The following is a 15,609-nucleotide window of genomic DNA, read 5'->3' on the forward strand; positions in this document are numbered from 1 at the left end:
CTCTCATTAAGTTATAATTAAAATCAGTGAGTCCATGTTAATGTACAAATAGCTAACTTTAACTGTACAGAATAGGTCAAAAGCACATAAATGAAGGTCTACGATTCAGTGCGTCTCCATATTAATCTAGTTAAATGTAAATTAATTTAATCTTACCCTGCGGTACTTGAACAGTGTTGATCCTGGATGTTGTTTATCTGCGTAACAAGAGGCTTGCACTGGGATCTGTCTAAACCCTTGCTGACAAATCAATCTTGTTACCCACCATATTGATTTTAAAATATTTTATATTTCCCTCCATGGCATATTTAAGTCCCATATGAATTCTGTGTCCAAAATTTATGAAAAACATCTTGGGACAATGTTTTCACACTGACAGTTGTCATTGTAAGACAGTTAGTAACTCTTTGGTTTTATACAGACACCAGATGCAGTATCATGCAAAAGTGAAAAGTTTCAGTTTCTGATGCCATTATGGGTGTAATTGTCCAATTTTTGGAAAAGTTCAAAAGGATAAACAATGCAGATTGATTTTTTTTACTGCCATTTTATCATGGGTGCCATTAATTTTGACCACAGCTTTAGTTATGTGCTGTTTGTTATCTATTTGATCTTAACATGGCACCACTCTTTAAAAGTTTTCTAGGTCCCTTTTATGATTGAATAGTTCTTCATCTCCATAGGAGTCTATCGTTTTTAACATATTTTTCAAAAAGACATGGATTTCTTTAGGTCTAACACTTTTCAAAGAGGATAAATGCACACTTAGTTCACCCTGAACCAAAGTTAGGATTCAAAAAGAAGCAAGAGTTACTTATGGCAGAAGTCACTTGTTGTAGGTGTTTAAGGTGTATTTGTGTCTTACATTAACAATGGTTGCTTTATATTCCATCTAGAGCCTTTGACTCTGTGTTTTTTTTTTGCTTGCACATTCTGTTTCAAGTCCCTCACCACTTAATATGAAGTCTTGGATTTTGCTTTTCCAATCGATAGCCCAACATTTATTTATTTTTTGACTATTTTTGTGGTTTTGCTTAAGGGGGTTTGAGTCATTTTATTGTATTATCTGCTTTGTACATGTCTACATTTCAGCTTTTGCATTTTGACAGATGGTCTCACGTGGTCTAGTCCTCTGGTACAATTTGGGATTCATGGTTTACCCTGTGATGCCAAGCTGACAGGCCCTGAGGCAGAAAGTAACCCAAAACCAAAAATCTTTCCACCAGCATACTTTATAGTTGCTACGAGGGTCAGTCAAAGCAATTTTAACCAGACATCATGTGTGGTTCCTTTTCTTTGTCACTCCGAGTCCCGTTGTATGACGATGAATGGGGTTTTGCTTAGAAAGCCTATCGACTTTGAGTTTAGAAAACGAGCCAACATTCTGCACTGGGTTCAAACATCTCTCCACAAACCTCTGATATAGTGTTGTGTCGATGTATAAATGTGGATGCCAGTGTAAAAAACTGATGGTATTAAAGGTTCACAGGAGCTCGGTGAACTCTATTATTGCTAAATAAAAAGAGGTTTGAAGCTACTACAACTCTTCATGAATATGGCAGATTGGTCATTTGGCCTAGTCTGGCAAAGGTCAGGCAGGTTAACAAGAATCCAAGGCCTTACTCACAGATATTTAGAGCTTCTTTGAAGAGATCAGTGTTGTGGGATTGGAACTCTAACAAGGCAAGCATTGTAAGAATGACTGCTCATTTTCAATACTGTCTTTTGGAAGGAATTGTGTATACAACCGTCATCTCGGATACCAATCAAAGCCACTTGTTCCATACAGCCGTATTTCTAGACTTAAATATGCCATTTGATCTTCGCACACACAGGGGCATCTCTCCTTTTCATTTGCTTGTTAACCTCTTCGAGTGACAAGTGCATTGTGACTTCAACCTCTGCTATCTCACATAGATTGGATCCTTTTCTCTCTCCTGTCGTTTGTTTTCTATCTTTCTTTTGGCGTCATTTCAGAAGCTGTCTTTTTGATCAGTACGCCTGTGTTCCCCTGTTCAATCTGTCACATCGCTTTGTGCCTCTGCCGGTGCCCAGATCCTACGTCAATCCTTCTTTGTTTGACACAGTAAAAAATAGACCTAGACTTTAGTGTTTTTAGAGTGGTTGCCCCTCCAGAACTCCAGAACCCTGCCACTCTACTACAGTGTTCTAGGTTGCTCCAGTTGAAGTGCAACTGCTAAGGTGTTGCTGTGCGGTTGCTTGGGTGTTTTGTGTGCTTTGCTTGTCACTTCCTGGACCAAATCAAAAAAATCTCTCCAAAATGTGACTGAAGCCTGTTCATGAAAAGGGGGGTCGCAAGGGTGTTGTTGTGAATTTGCTAAATCGTTGCTAGGTTGTTGTTTACTGGTCCAAGTCAAAAGAGTCCACCAAAAATAGGTAACTGTAGGAAGTTGCTTGGGCTTTGTTGTGCTGTTGCTAGGACATGTCTATGTGGTTATTTCCTGCCAAAAACCCACCAACATGTGAGTTGTGCTTACCCATCAAAAGCCACCTCCAAAATTTTAGGTTGATGTGGGTGGTTGTCATGGCATTGTTATGCTGTTGCTAAGGTGGTAGCTAGGGCAATGCTTGATGATTTACTTTCCCAAATAAAATAAAAAAAGCCCACCAAAATATAAATGATGCTTGCCCATACATAAATTGGTGTTGCTAGGCAGTTGCTGAGACATTGCCAAGCCAATGTGAAAGCTACCTTCACAATGCTATGCTAAATTTGGTGTTTGCCTAGATGTTATAGCTTCCTAGATGTTCAAATTATGCAATGGCAATGGTGAAGTTTGGAGAAAGGTCCTTTACAAGCACCACTAAATGTGGTTTTGTTGGCAGTATAGACCTTATTCAGAGCAGCGCCATGACAGGTATGAAAGTGAGGCTGTGAGGGATAGACTTACTGTGTTTCCAATGGCATCCGCTCTAAAAAGCTGAATAAAGCGGCTAGATTACTTATAATTTTCCAAAGCTTACATTGTCGGGAGTTTTTTGTAAACTGACATTTCTTTAAAAGATATTTTTCCAGTGTTTCATGAGCAGAACAATCCGAAAACACATTAAATAACAGTACAGCCCATTGAAGAGATGCAAGTCTATCCCTCACAGCCTCGCTTTCATTCTCATTAAAAATCAAAGATGGCGCTGCCGTGAATAAGACGTATTGTCGCCTAATGGTTAGAGAGTTGGACTTGTAACCTGAAGGTCACGGCCCTGTGTGTGTGTGTTTGCTACTCATTACTCCTAACTAACTTGGATGGGATAAATGCAGAGGATAAATTCTCAGTATTGGTTGCCATACTTAGCCTTCACGTCACTTCACTCTGCTTTTATTAATGTTGAGAATGTTGGGTTCAAAATGAAACAGTTGGAAGATCTACAGGCAGAGACGTAAGGAAGCTAAGAGGATACTATAAACTGTGGAAATTAGTCTTTTAGGCATTCATTCTCATGCCTGTATCATTATTATTCCAGAGCCTTTCTTTCTTCCTCTGTCTTCTTTCCCTCTTTTTCAAGTCTCCCAGGGGGAAGCCCAAGCTGCCTGGAGTGATTACGCTTAATGATTACCTGATAATTATAATAGTTCTCACTTAAGCTAATTTCTCGTTTTGTTTGGGGGATGAAGACCCAGAGCTGCATAGCCCTGCACAGATCTCTGTTGCCTGCCAGTGTGCGTTTGAGAAGGAGAGGAAGGGCGGGCATGAAAGAAAATGGAGAAATGTAGCAGGAGAGAGAGAACGTAATAGAAGATAAATTCCTCTGGCTTACGGTTTTTACTCAAGCACTGCTGATACGGTGGTATGCAATTACAGCACTCTCTATAAAGCTGATTTTAGGGGAGAGCAACCCTGTTGTGCATTCTCATTTAAAGCTCAGCTGATACGCCTGCTGAAAAATAAGGATTGATGATAGATCTGTTTTCAGTCTGTTTGTCTAATCCAAGTGTTGTTTGGTCTCTAAAGGCCTGCCTAAAATCTGATTCAGCCTCACAGTATTGATTTACAGCAATGTGTAGTGACATTTCTCTTTCCTTTGTTCCTTTCATGTTATCTGTTTTCCACTCCTTTCCTTCATCTCTTAAAGCGAATCGTGAAATCAAATGTTTCCCTGTTTACGGTTGCTTTTTGCGACTGTTTCAAAATATATTACATTTTACACATCATGGCTTCCTTTTTTGTTTTAATTCACCTGTGTAGACTAGTTAATGTTAATCAACAGCTAAAGAATTATTTTAGGCTATTGTTGTAGTCAACCTAGTTTTTATAAAATTTTCCCAATAGCTAACGCAGTAATTTAATACTTGATCATTTTAATGTATTAAAGGTTACTGTAAAAACAGTTAATAACAGATTAAGAAGATTAAAGAAGCTTATGTTGAACTATTCCTTTAACAGTTTATGAACATCTAACCCAATGAAATAATATTTTAGCTCAGCTGTGAATTTACACTTTAAACTTAAAATAATTAAAAGAGACATGATCGCTTTGAATGATGAACAGGTTTAATTTAGTCTTTGTTTAGATGGTAACACTTTACAATAAGGTCCGTTAGTTAACATTAATTAATTACATTAGTTAATATGAACTGCACATATATAGCATTTATTGATCTTTGTTAATGTTAATTTCAACATTTACTAATATTTTATTTAAATCTTGTTAACATTATTTAATGAACCGTGAACTAACATGAACAAACAATGAACAGCTGTATTTTTATTAACTAACGTTAACAAAGATTAACAAATACAGTAACAAATGTATTGCTCATGGTTAGTTCATGTTAGTTAATACATTAACTAATGTTAACTAATGAACCTTATTGTAAAGTGTTACCGATATAATTATTAATCAACACACATGCATAGAGCACGGTAAAAAGAAGAGGAACATGCTAATATAACTCATTGCACAAACTTCTTTTTACCATATTTAATGTGCTCTTTAGGCTACACATGTGTCGATCAATGTTTAAATGTGAATAAAAGGTTAAATCTGTTCATGATTGTGTCTCTTCAGAAGACTGGGAATAAACCGCTCGATTAATATTGATTACAATTATTGATCTCTTGTTGTTGGATGATCAGAGAATATTAAAAATATATATTTTTGAGGTATACTAAGCGACAAGGAAAATGTTCATATTTACATGATGTTTTTCAAAAACTGAAATAAACCGTTTTCTTAAGTGCATGTTAACGGGGTCAACCTGCACTCCCACTGGTAGTCGCCATCTCTGCTCATTTGCATAAGAATTCACAATGCATAAAATCAAGTCAATAACATTTTCTCTCCTTAAATATCTTGTTTCAAAAAATGCTTTACGAATGCCATCTGATGTTGACTTTAAACTGTTTCTCAATTGCCCTCTCTCCCTTTCTTTTTGCAGGAGGAAGCTACAAAAAGATTGGATACTATGATATGACCAAAGGCAATCTCTCTTGGTATGGGAATGACAGGTGGATAGGTAAGTACACATTTGTCTCTCTCATCTCCCATGAATGCTCTTGTTTGTCATTGTCTGAAGCACTCTTCTCTGTTTTAAACCCCCTTTCACAAAATCACTCACATTATTACACTCACCATTCCTCCACATCTCTCCCAGTGTCACAGCCGCACATTCTAGGCCCCGCCCCCAAAACGACGAGAACCGCGGACGACAGACTGCTACAGGGCATTAATCAATCAGTCAGTCAAATTCTGTTTAGCATTCTGTCCGTGAGGGCAGCCACACTGCGGAAGCTCTGCACGGCTCTACCAAAAAAAGACAAATGAATGCCATTAGAAAACCCGCCAGGAGTTAATTCCAATCATAAATTGAGCAAGCGCACTGATAAAAATTGCGCGCAATTTAGAATGAGTGATGGTTTCATTTAATCTTTTTAATTGTATTTGATGACCAGTTCACGCTCAGTGTTGCTGACGGTGCACTGAGAAGATGTCAACTGACAGCTAAAAACAACACAAATCAGACGCAGCCCTGGCTGTTCCCCAGCTGCCTTCCAACACATGCTAACCTTGACTGGACGAGTACAAATCATCCAATCAGCACGGGCAACACCGCGTGCCTCAGCTGTAGGGATGGGCAACCATTAATCGCGATTAATCGCATCCAAAATAAAAGTTTGTGTTTACATAATATATGTGTGTGTAGTGTGTATAATTAATTTGTATATATAAATACACACACATGCATGTATATATTTCAGAAATATTTGCATGTATATTCTTTATATATATTTACTAGGGGTGTAACGGTACATGTATTTGTATTGAACCGTTTCGGTTCGAGGCTTCCGGTTCGGTACGCATACAAACCGAACGATTGCTTGGACCATTTTTCTTGCCGGCAAAATTCGTGCTGACGCGGCCAACACAACGTTGCGCAACATCCAAATGGCAAGGGTAATGAAAGCAGAACGAAACTGCGCTCCTCGTTATGTGCTTCACGGATCGTTTATCAGTTCGGACCAGCAACATCTGTGCAGCGAGAGGCGATCTCGATCAAGCAACACTGTTACCACACCGCGCTAAGAGATCCGGTAAAGAAAACATTTGAATTCGCTACTGAGGTAATAACGTCGCTGCGAGATCTAGTGAGATGCATTCACATTTCTCCGTTATTAACCGTAGATCTCTATTAGATCAAACAGCGCTGTCAAGGAAACCAGGAGAAACATTGTGCCGTGAATGAAATAGTAATACTTTACGTCCACAGACCAGCAACATTCACCATGGATTTAATATAGTAACACTAACTGGAACCAGTTTGGCTGGAATGGTGAAATGCTTTCAAGTACTTCACACATCTTTTTCCAGCACTTCAAAATTCAAATATTATATAAATAAATATATATTTAAATGTTATTTTTAATGTGATGACCAAAACATTATTTGTTCATCCTTCAAAGATGACCCCCATTTATAAACCTGAAAGTTTCAAGATCTAGGAAAACTCAAACTTATTTAAAAATATTTTTTCTTTAAACAAATAGGAAATTTCTCTGGCATTTCTTTCTTTTTGCTGTATCGAAAACGTACCGAACCGTGACTTTAAAACCGAGGTACGTACCGAACCGTGATTTTTGTGTACCGTTACACCCCTAATATTTACACATAATTAATATTATATATAAATATAAATATTTGAAATATTAATAACACATTTTTCCTAAATATACACATACATGTGTGGGTATTCATATATACAAATTAATTATACACACTACACACACATATATTATGTAAACACAAACTTTTATTTTGGATGCGATTAATCGCGATTAATCGTTGCCCATCCCTACTCAGCTGATTGCCTTTGCCTGTTATTTAACCCTCGTAGGCTCCGAACAGAGATGTTGATTCTTCAGCTTTGTGATAGCAGCCTGGATTTGTTGGTTTATAATATTGGGAGCATGATGCCCCATCACTGTGCTCATTATGTGACCATTTCTATGCCTAGACATTTCCCTAGATGTGCTCTCTGTGGGCTCGCTCGGTTTTGAACTTGCTTATTAGCTTATTAAAAACTCACCGAAGCAGCGAGCACCATGGCAACTGAAGCACGTAGACATTGCGAAATGCGCTAATTGCCATTTTCACAAGGCGTAACGGGGGCCTTGTGATTTTCATTTATTTACTCAGCTTGCAACTGGGAATAGTGCCCACAGCGTTGTCGTCTACCCCAGGTGGCTCGCACAGTCTGGCACCTTTAACTTCTGCATTAGTTGTCGATGATAGATCTCTTTAGAGGTCATCTCTTTAACAGCAACCCTTGACTGTGCCAGACTGGGAGATTCTGCCGAGTCTGCCGGTGAGTTGAAAGGTCAACCTGCCCCTTTGATCGTGACAAGGCGAACAGGATTGCAAGATCATTGAACTTTGAAATGGAGACAGATGACCCTTGAGGCGGTGCTGTACCATCTGGAAATGTATGCACATTGCCACCCAACTTTTAACCTTGCCGTCATGGCCACTGGCGCTCACGGACAGCCTATTCCAGGGAGACGGCAGTGGCGTAGACCTAAAAATAATCAGTGCTGCGATGTGCTCAAATAAAGGCCTCTGGAAGGAGAGGGTGACTTTGCTCCAGATTGGATGCCACGTGTTGACCGATCACTTGTGATTTTCTCGCTCTCTCTCGTGTGTACCCTCTGCAAAGTGAAGGTTGCATCCCTTCATCTCCCGGCTGAATGAGATCGGTTTGAATCTTTATGTTCAATTGTTTCTTGCTGTTACCCATCCACTTAACTGATCTCTCTCGTTCTTTCTCGCTCTCCCTGGTCGCCCCTGACAACCACTGCATGTGCTTTGCTCTCTCATCGCTGTAGCAACCATTATGGATATTGGTTGCCATGGCAACTTACTGTCCCGATTCCACCATCAAGGACAGGGATATGTATTAAACAGAATGAGCTCTGTAGCCCGCTGAATACATACGTACTCGCACATTTACAACCATTTACAGTCGTCACGCACACACACACATTCGTTGTTGACCTAAGTCTTCACAAATCAAGTATTTACCAACTTAATTCCTGGTCTTATTTTACAAGATTTATCAGTGCATGTAAAAATAATCTTGCACCACGTCTAAAATGACTTTCCCTTTCTCCAAGCCCTTTTGTTTTTCAGCCTCAACCCATCTTTTGCAATCTAATCAGAGAAATATGCCTCTTTATGGCTGTAAACCAAACCCTTTTCATGGTCAATCGATACTGACTCGTTATATCTATGAATTGTGTTACCCAATCAAAACATTGAGCTGTCAGTACAGTAAATGAGTTCGCTCAGCTCCACAAGGCAGCTCCACACAGATCGCAAGTTAATTTGAACACCATAGCAACACTGCAACGTTAACATTCTGACCTGAAACACCATAGCAACCACTTTCTATTTCCACAAACCACTTAAACTCATGTGTCGTGCCAAATCACATCTCGTAGTCTACAATATCTTTTAAGATTGTTCCAGCATCAGTGGTCCTCCATGCTGTTTCCCAGAATCCATCAGTTGGCCATCTTCTGCCCCAAGCGGTCGTGTTCAGTAGGATCTCCCACTCTCCTTTAATCAATATCAGCGAGATCCACGAGGGAGATTGCCTTACGTGAACCTCTAATTAAGACTGACAGCCACTGCGCTTATCAGATGCTCTGGCGAGGGGTTCCGGTGGGGCCGCAATGGGCAAAATGAGTCCTGTCGAGCTTGAGGACCTGGGCTTCCTAAAAAAACCCATCAGATCTAGAGATAGATCTAACAAGCTATATTGTCCCCAGCCAATTTGTCACTTGCAAAAGAATGTGACGCTATACCTCATGTGTGCAGCCCACCCATTGAAGGAAGCTGACCACAAAAGCACCCTGTTGTCCTTTGTTGTTGCCAAATGGCCGGCCGATTACCCATCTGGAGGCTGTGAAACCGTCTGTGATGGTATCGCTTCACAGGGACCAGAGGGGGTGAAGCTTTAGTCAAATGGCAGTGAGGTGAAATTCGATAGCTATCGCTCTCTCTGCAGACGTCAATTCAGTCAGTTTATCATGAGATAGCGAGAGAGAGACCGAGAGGGAGGTAAAGTGACTCATAATTGGCTCAGAGAACAGTTCAGAGCTGCTTTCCTTTTCTGTCTCTTGCTCAATTGTTTCATTATTAAATACACATGATTATTACATTACTATTTTAATTATACTTTCATTCACATAATTTTTTTTTTTTTACTTTCAAACTATTTTCATTTAGAAATTCCAAGTAAATTTAGAAAAACTTTAGTTGAAAGACTTAAATTTCCTATTAAAATCTACTCCAGTAATCTTTGTTTTATTTACAACTCGATCAATATTTTTTTTTAGTATTTTTTTTTAGTGTGTGTGTACAGTATACTTATATGTGGTATTATACTTGGTATATGTGTATATTTATATGCACACACACATGTATTTATACACACACACAGACACACTATTTACATGCAGGTCATTGTGCTCATGTTGGAGTCTGACCTGTATCGTGCTCCTTGATAACTTTTTGTTCTTTCTCTATTGGATCTGTTTTAAAGGGGGGGGGGGGGGATGTATTTAGAAAGACTAAATAGCAACTACCTCTTATGTTTTTTAAATTTTATTCATGAAAGTTATTTTAGTAAAATATAAAATAATAGTCTACTAAAATGCCAAATTTTTCTCTCCAGGTTCTGGCCCTCCTGCTGATCAGACTGTGGTGATTCAGAAGTTCAGATATTTGTCACAAAAACTCTTCGTCTCAGTTTCTGTTTTCGCTGGCTTGGGCATTTTAATGGGGATCGTTTGTCTCACCTTTAACATTTACAACAGCAATGTCAGGTATGTTTAGCTGTATACTCCTGCTTGCAGGTGTGTGTGCATTTATATTGCATAACCACATTTGAGTTCAGTGCAGAGGACAGCATGCTACATGCATACAAGTATCATGGGTCACATTCACACATTCTGTGTGTGTAGAGACACGTCGGGTTCAAACATTCTGATGCATTACGAATAGCAATAGCATTGCACCGATATATTTGGACTAATGTGTGTATGTGTGTTTCAGTCTTTTTATCTTATTGACATTAAAAAATTCTACTAGATTATCTCAGCAGACAGCTTAAGCTAAGACCCTGAACACTTACAAATCTTGTCATTCATGTGGGTAAATGTGTGAGTGTGTCTATGAATCTTGTTTCTTTGTGTGATGATAAGACACAGGAGTTTAAGTCCTGTTCCACTGTGAGAGACTTACTAAATTAGCTGAATGTGAGTTCACTACACTAGCAAAAATTACCCAAAAGTACCATGATATTATTTTAAGGATCATGGAACACCATATTATGTAAAATATTGATGTAGAATATTAATATTAAATAAAATAAATATTAATTTTAGACTATATATATATCAGTATCTATCTTCTATATATCTATATATATCGGTATCCGTACCACACATAGAACAAAAGGTTCTAAATAGAACCTTTTAGGGAATCCCATCATGAGATAATTTTATGGATGAATAACCGGTAATTGTGTTTTAATTCATTATTTGGTGAATGTATTTTATGAATTAAACAGCTTGTAAACATACTTAATAATTAATCACCTGTTAAACATGAAAGCTTAATGCAATCATTTAAGACATTTCTCCTTATTATAGAACCTTTTTGGTATCAAGAGTTCTTTCAAATTGAGTCAAGAATCCTAGGGTTCTATATAGAACCCCATTGAAACTTTTGTTCTTAGAGTGATGTCACTACCGCACTACGTGTCTTTGGAAATATCTGTTCCATGTATGAACCTATTGATTGAACACACCTGTACATATATTTGCAAACTTCAAAATTCAGCAATATGTATGTCCATATGTTGAAGGTACATTCAAAACTCTCAGCCTTACCTGAATAACATGACGGCAGTCGGCTGTATGATGGCTCTGGCTGCTGTTTTTCCTCTGGGAATTGATGGACTGCATGTACGGAACTCCCAGTTTCCTGTGGTCTGTCAGGTAAGCGCTCAGGCAATCTGGGTAATGCTGTCATTGATGTTATTTGTAGCAGTAGTAATTGAGTTTTTAAAACCTCCTCAGACACTTTTCTTCAGAAGGACTAATACGGAGTCGGAGGCGTATCAATTTTTTTTCTAGATTTTTTTTCCCCTTAGGCCTACTGATAATGTTAGTCAGGGTTCTTGTATCAAAAAATATGAATTATTTAGTTTTTTTCACAACCCTTTTTCACCCACTCTCAGACCCTTAAGTATTAAAAGCACTTGTTTTGCCTCCTTGCTTTCAGACATCTATATATATGCCCTCTTCGCTTACATTTACTTATAGGTCCCATGCTTGCCGTCAGGTCCAATTTAGTTTGCACTACCCCTTCCTTCAGTAACTTAGCAAAGCCTAAGGTCTGAACGATTTGTTTTTGCAGCTTAATTTTAATAAATGCATTTTTTGGACAGGCGATGAAGTTTGAGATCTAAAAAGTTGCAGTGTGTTCACATTTAGGGATACACATTATATATCAGAACAAAAACGGTTATTAGCTATATTAGATATTAGTTGTTTTTACTGAATATGTATTGTGCTTGCTCATTTCTGCTATTTTTACATTTAATTTACATTTGCCATCATATAACACTCATTCAAAGTTAATCATTAGAAACATTACTATTTTAATAACATTGTTAAATATAATATTTAGCAAACCTCAAAATGAATTGTTCATGTTGTACATTATGTTGTGATGCTTAAATTCATTAATTGCTTTTCCTTTCATTTATTTTGATGAAATAGTGTATCATTTTAGTGTCGATTATTTATTTGCAATAACATCAGAATAATGATAAGCTTATCGATACTGGCCAGAATTGTAATATTGCTGCATCCTTATATCCATAATATACACTGAAATATTGGCTAAGTTGCTTTTTTAAAATTATTATTATTGTTGTTTTTCTAGTTCCGTTTGTGGCTGCTTGGACTTGGCTTCAGTTTGGCCTATGGAAGTATGTTCACGAAGATCTGGTGGGTTCACACTGTGTTCACAAAGAAGGATGAGAAGAAAGACAAAAGAAAGGTGAGTACAGAACCAAGGTTCCCCATCAGTCAGTCACGTTCGACATTAAGGTCAGTCACTGATGAATTATAATAACCGAATAACCTTTGAGTGGTAACAGAACAAGCCAATGCACATTGGCGAGTGTGATTTGCATCATAAGCCACTCCCTTGTGTGTGAATACTCACATTACATTTTTTGGCTAAGGAGCTGAGTGGACCTGGTTTTCACTCTGTTCTTTAATCATTGCTCAAGAGAGCATCAGAACAAGAGTCTGTTCCTGTTTCGGTGTTTGTGTGACGGAGCATTCCAGCGAAGGTTGCGGTTGCTGAGATTGCACAGTCTGGTGCAGCGGCTGTTCCCCTAAGTGTTTCAACATTTAAAGAGCAGTTTCCCTAAAAAAGTCAACACAGGTGTGATGTAATGTCTTTTTAAAATCATCTCGCCTGCGTGTCAGCCACGATCTCTGCCTCACGTGTCTGGGCTATAAGCACGCTGTGGAAAGATTACGATGTTAAACCTTTAGCCGCCAGAGGTTTTTTCCTAAAACGATTTTTACATCTTAATTTCAAAAGGCTATATCTTAAAAGTGATAAAAGATAGAGACTTTCTGTAAATTAGAGAAATATTAAGGATGACCCAAAGTTTATGTAGGGATTACATTTTCCCATCTAATTTGCGTATTATAACGTCACATGGTGGCGGCAATCATGATTATAGAATTTTCCTGAAAAGTCACATGTTTAAATGATAAAATGTAGCACTTATTTCCCCCCAAAATGTCCATCACGTTCTGTATGCTATATTGCACAATACTGAATGCTCAGGTATATATTTGTGTAAATCACTACTAATAAATGGTAGAAAGAAACCGAATGCATGTAGTGCTTGGCCTTTTTCCATTTACTACATCATTCATTCATTCACACACAGACACGCATTTAATAGTTAAACAGTCTTTGTGCAGTTTAAAGACACTATTTAATAACTATAATAACTGTTAGTATCCTGAACAGCATCTTGCTCCAGTGTCGCATCTCCCATCCAAGGCCTGTAAGTTCTAGGGTTGCACTTGTAGCCAAGACTTACAGCGCCACTGGACCCGAATCACTACTTACCCGAACCCCACGTGCATAATTTTTTTTTTTTAAAGGGATACTCCACTTTTTTTTGGAAATAGGCTCATTTTATAACTCCCTCAGAGTTAAACAGTTGAGTTTTACCGTTTTCGAATCAATTCAGCCTCAAATATCAGATATCAAATATCAGATTTTCTGATATTTAGAAGAATATCAGTAACCAGACCGTTTCTGGTCTCATTGACTTAGTCTTTTAAAGTCTCTAAAGTCTCTTGTCGTGTCAAGGTCTTCCAGTACACTGCTGGAATGATCAATATGTCATAGTGGAATTATTATCTTTTATAAATAATATATCTTGTTCCTTTTTCTTTTATCATCTTTGGATCTCCATCTCGCTTCCACTGCCTCTCTGGCTTGGCCACTTTTTTACTGTGTCTGATCTCATAGAGATGGGTCCCCTGTTGTCCTTGAGCATCCTTAAACTGCACATTTATCATAGAACCCATCTCAATGAGCTCTCCTTACAGTCACTCCATCACCACAGATTCTCTCACGCTGCGCAAGATCACTATCAATCAGTATGTTGGATTTTTTTGGTAACACAATAAGGTCTCATTTGTTAGTTACTGTATTATCTAACATGAACTAACAATAAGCATTATATTTTTTGCTGCATTTATTCATATTAGTTAATGCATATACAATTGTTTATTGTGTGACATCAATAGTATTTCACAATAGTAACGTTTTTACTGTATTTTTTATCAAAAAAGGGGCTTTCGCACCGGTTGTAGGAACTAGCCACCAGAGTGCTGGGGTTTCGTATGCTATAAATTTAGCCTTGGGGAGAGACTTTCAAAAATATTAAATATCTTACCAACCCCAAAACTTTAAATGGTAGTGCATCTATCACGTCTGACCTGTGTTTGTGTTTTGCTTCAGTTGGACTTTAAGTTAGTCTTGCACTGTTCTCAGTTCAGTTTCCAGCAATAAGTACATAATGCCTATTATTGAGTGTTCATGAGCATTCATCTAGTTGTAGGTAGAGAGAAGCTTGTCATGTTCCCCGTGGAGAGCTCTCGCTCTCTCTTTCTCACTCTCTCTTTCTCGCTCTCTCTTTCTCTCTCTCTCTCTCGAAAGGATTCAAAAATTGAGAAACAATCTATGATGTGTAGTGGGGCATTGAATTGACGGCTTTGTCATTTTCAAATGTGCTTCTTTGACTGGTGCATCTCTATTAAGATTTTTTTACACTTTAATTTAAAAACAAACACAAAACGAGCATCAGTGCGTTTGTTTGAAGTGTATTCTTCACAGTCATTGTCAGATACAAAAGGGAAATGTTGGAATAAAGAATAGTTTCAGGATTTATTAAAAACCATAACATGGAAAAAAAGATTTGGGACCAAGATTCTATTTTTAGAAAAGAGAAACTCGTTAACTTGTATGATGATATGTTTTATTGTATGAATTGTGAAAAGAAATGAAAAGAAATGTTATGGATTCAACATGTTATGGAGACAAAAACAAAACAGAAAATAATTTAGACTTGTCCCTCAGTTTGTAAAATGTACTTACAATTGAGTGCCTTTGTATGCGTATAACCACGAGACTAATTGTACTCTAGTCTGTACCATTCAAAAGTTTTTATTTTATTTTAAATAAATTAATATTATTCATCAAGGACACGTTAAATTGTTCAAAAGTGAGAGTAAATGTATATATAATGTTACAAAACATTTATATTTCAAATTAATGCTAATAACTTTCTATTCATCAAAGAATCCTGTTAATAATGGTTAAAAAACACCACACAAATATTAAGCACCACAACTGTTTTCAATGCTGACATTAATCAAAAAATGTTTCTTGAGCAGCAAATCAGCGTATTAGAATGACACTGAAGACTGGAGTAGCCCAGTAATATCAATACAGGAATAAATTACACCAACGACCCCAAAG

The 15,609-nt window shown here is 37.7% G+C and overlaps 1 protein-coding gene across 6 annotated transcripts in view; it reads left to right on the forward strand.

Moving 5' to 3' along the window:
* gabbr1b (gamma-aminobutyric acid type B receptor subunit 1b) overlaps window positions 1-15,609 on the forward strand; it is a 109,912-nt gene that overhangs the window by 70,700 nt on the left and 23,603 nt on the right. For all 6 annotated transcript variants that reach the window (XR_016147475.1, XR_016147476.1, XM_089123380.1 and 3 more), the window contains exons 15-18: window positions 5,399-5,476; window positions 10,193-10,343; window positions 11,387-11,519; window positions 12,472-12,588. Coding sequence is in view for 4 of the 6 variants with exons in the window: in XM_089123380.1 (XP_088979506.1) it covers window positions 5,399-5,476; window positions 10,193-10,343; window positions 11,387-11,519; window positions 12,472-12,588 (479 nt within the window). In the remaining 2 variants the exon portion in view is untranslated. The remainder of the gene's footprint in view (window positions 1-5,398; window positions 5,477-10,192; window positions 10,344-11,386; window positions 11,520-12,471; window positions 12,589-15,609) is intronic.

Source organism: Pimephales promelas, chromosome 18 (genome assembly GCF_988280905.1).
Source record: "Pimephales promelas chromosome 18, fPimPro1.hap1.1, whole genome shotgun sequence".
NCBI lineage: Eukaryota > Metazoa > Chordata > Actinopteri > Cypriniformes > Leuciscidae > Pimephales > Pimephales promelas.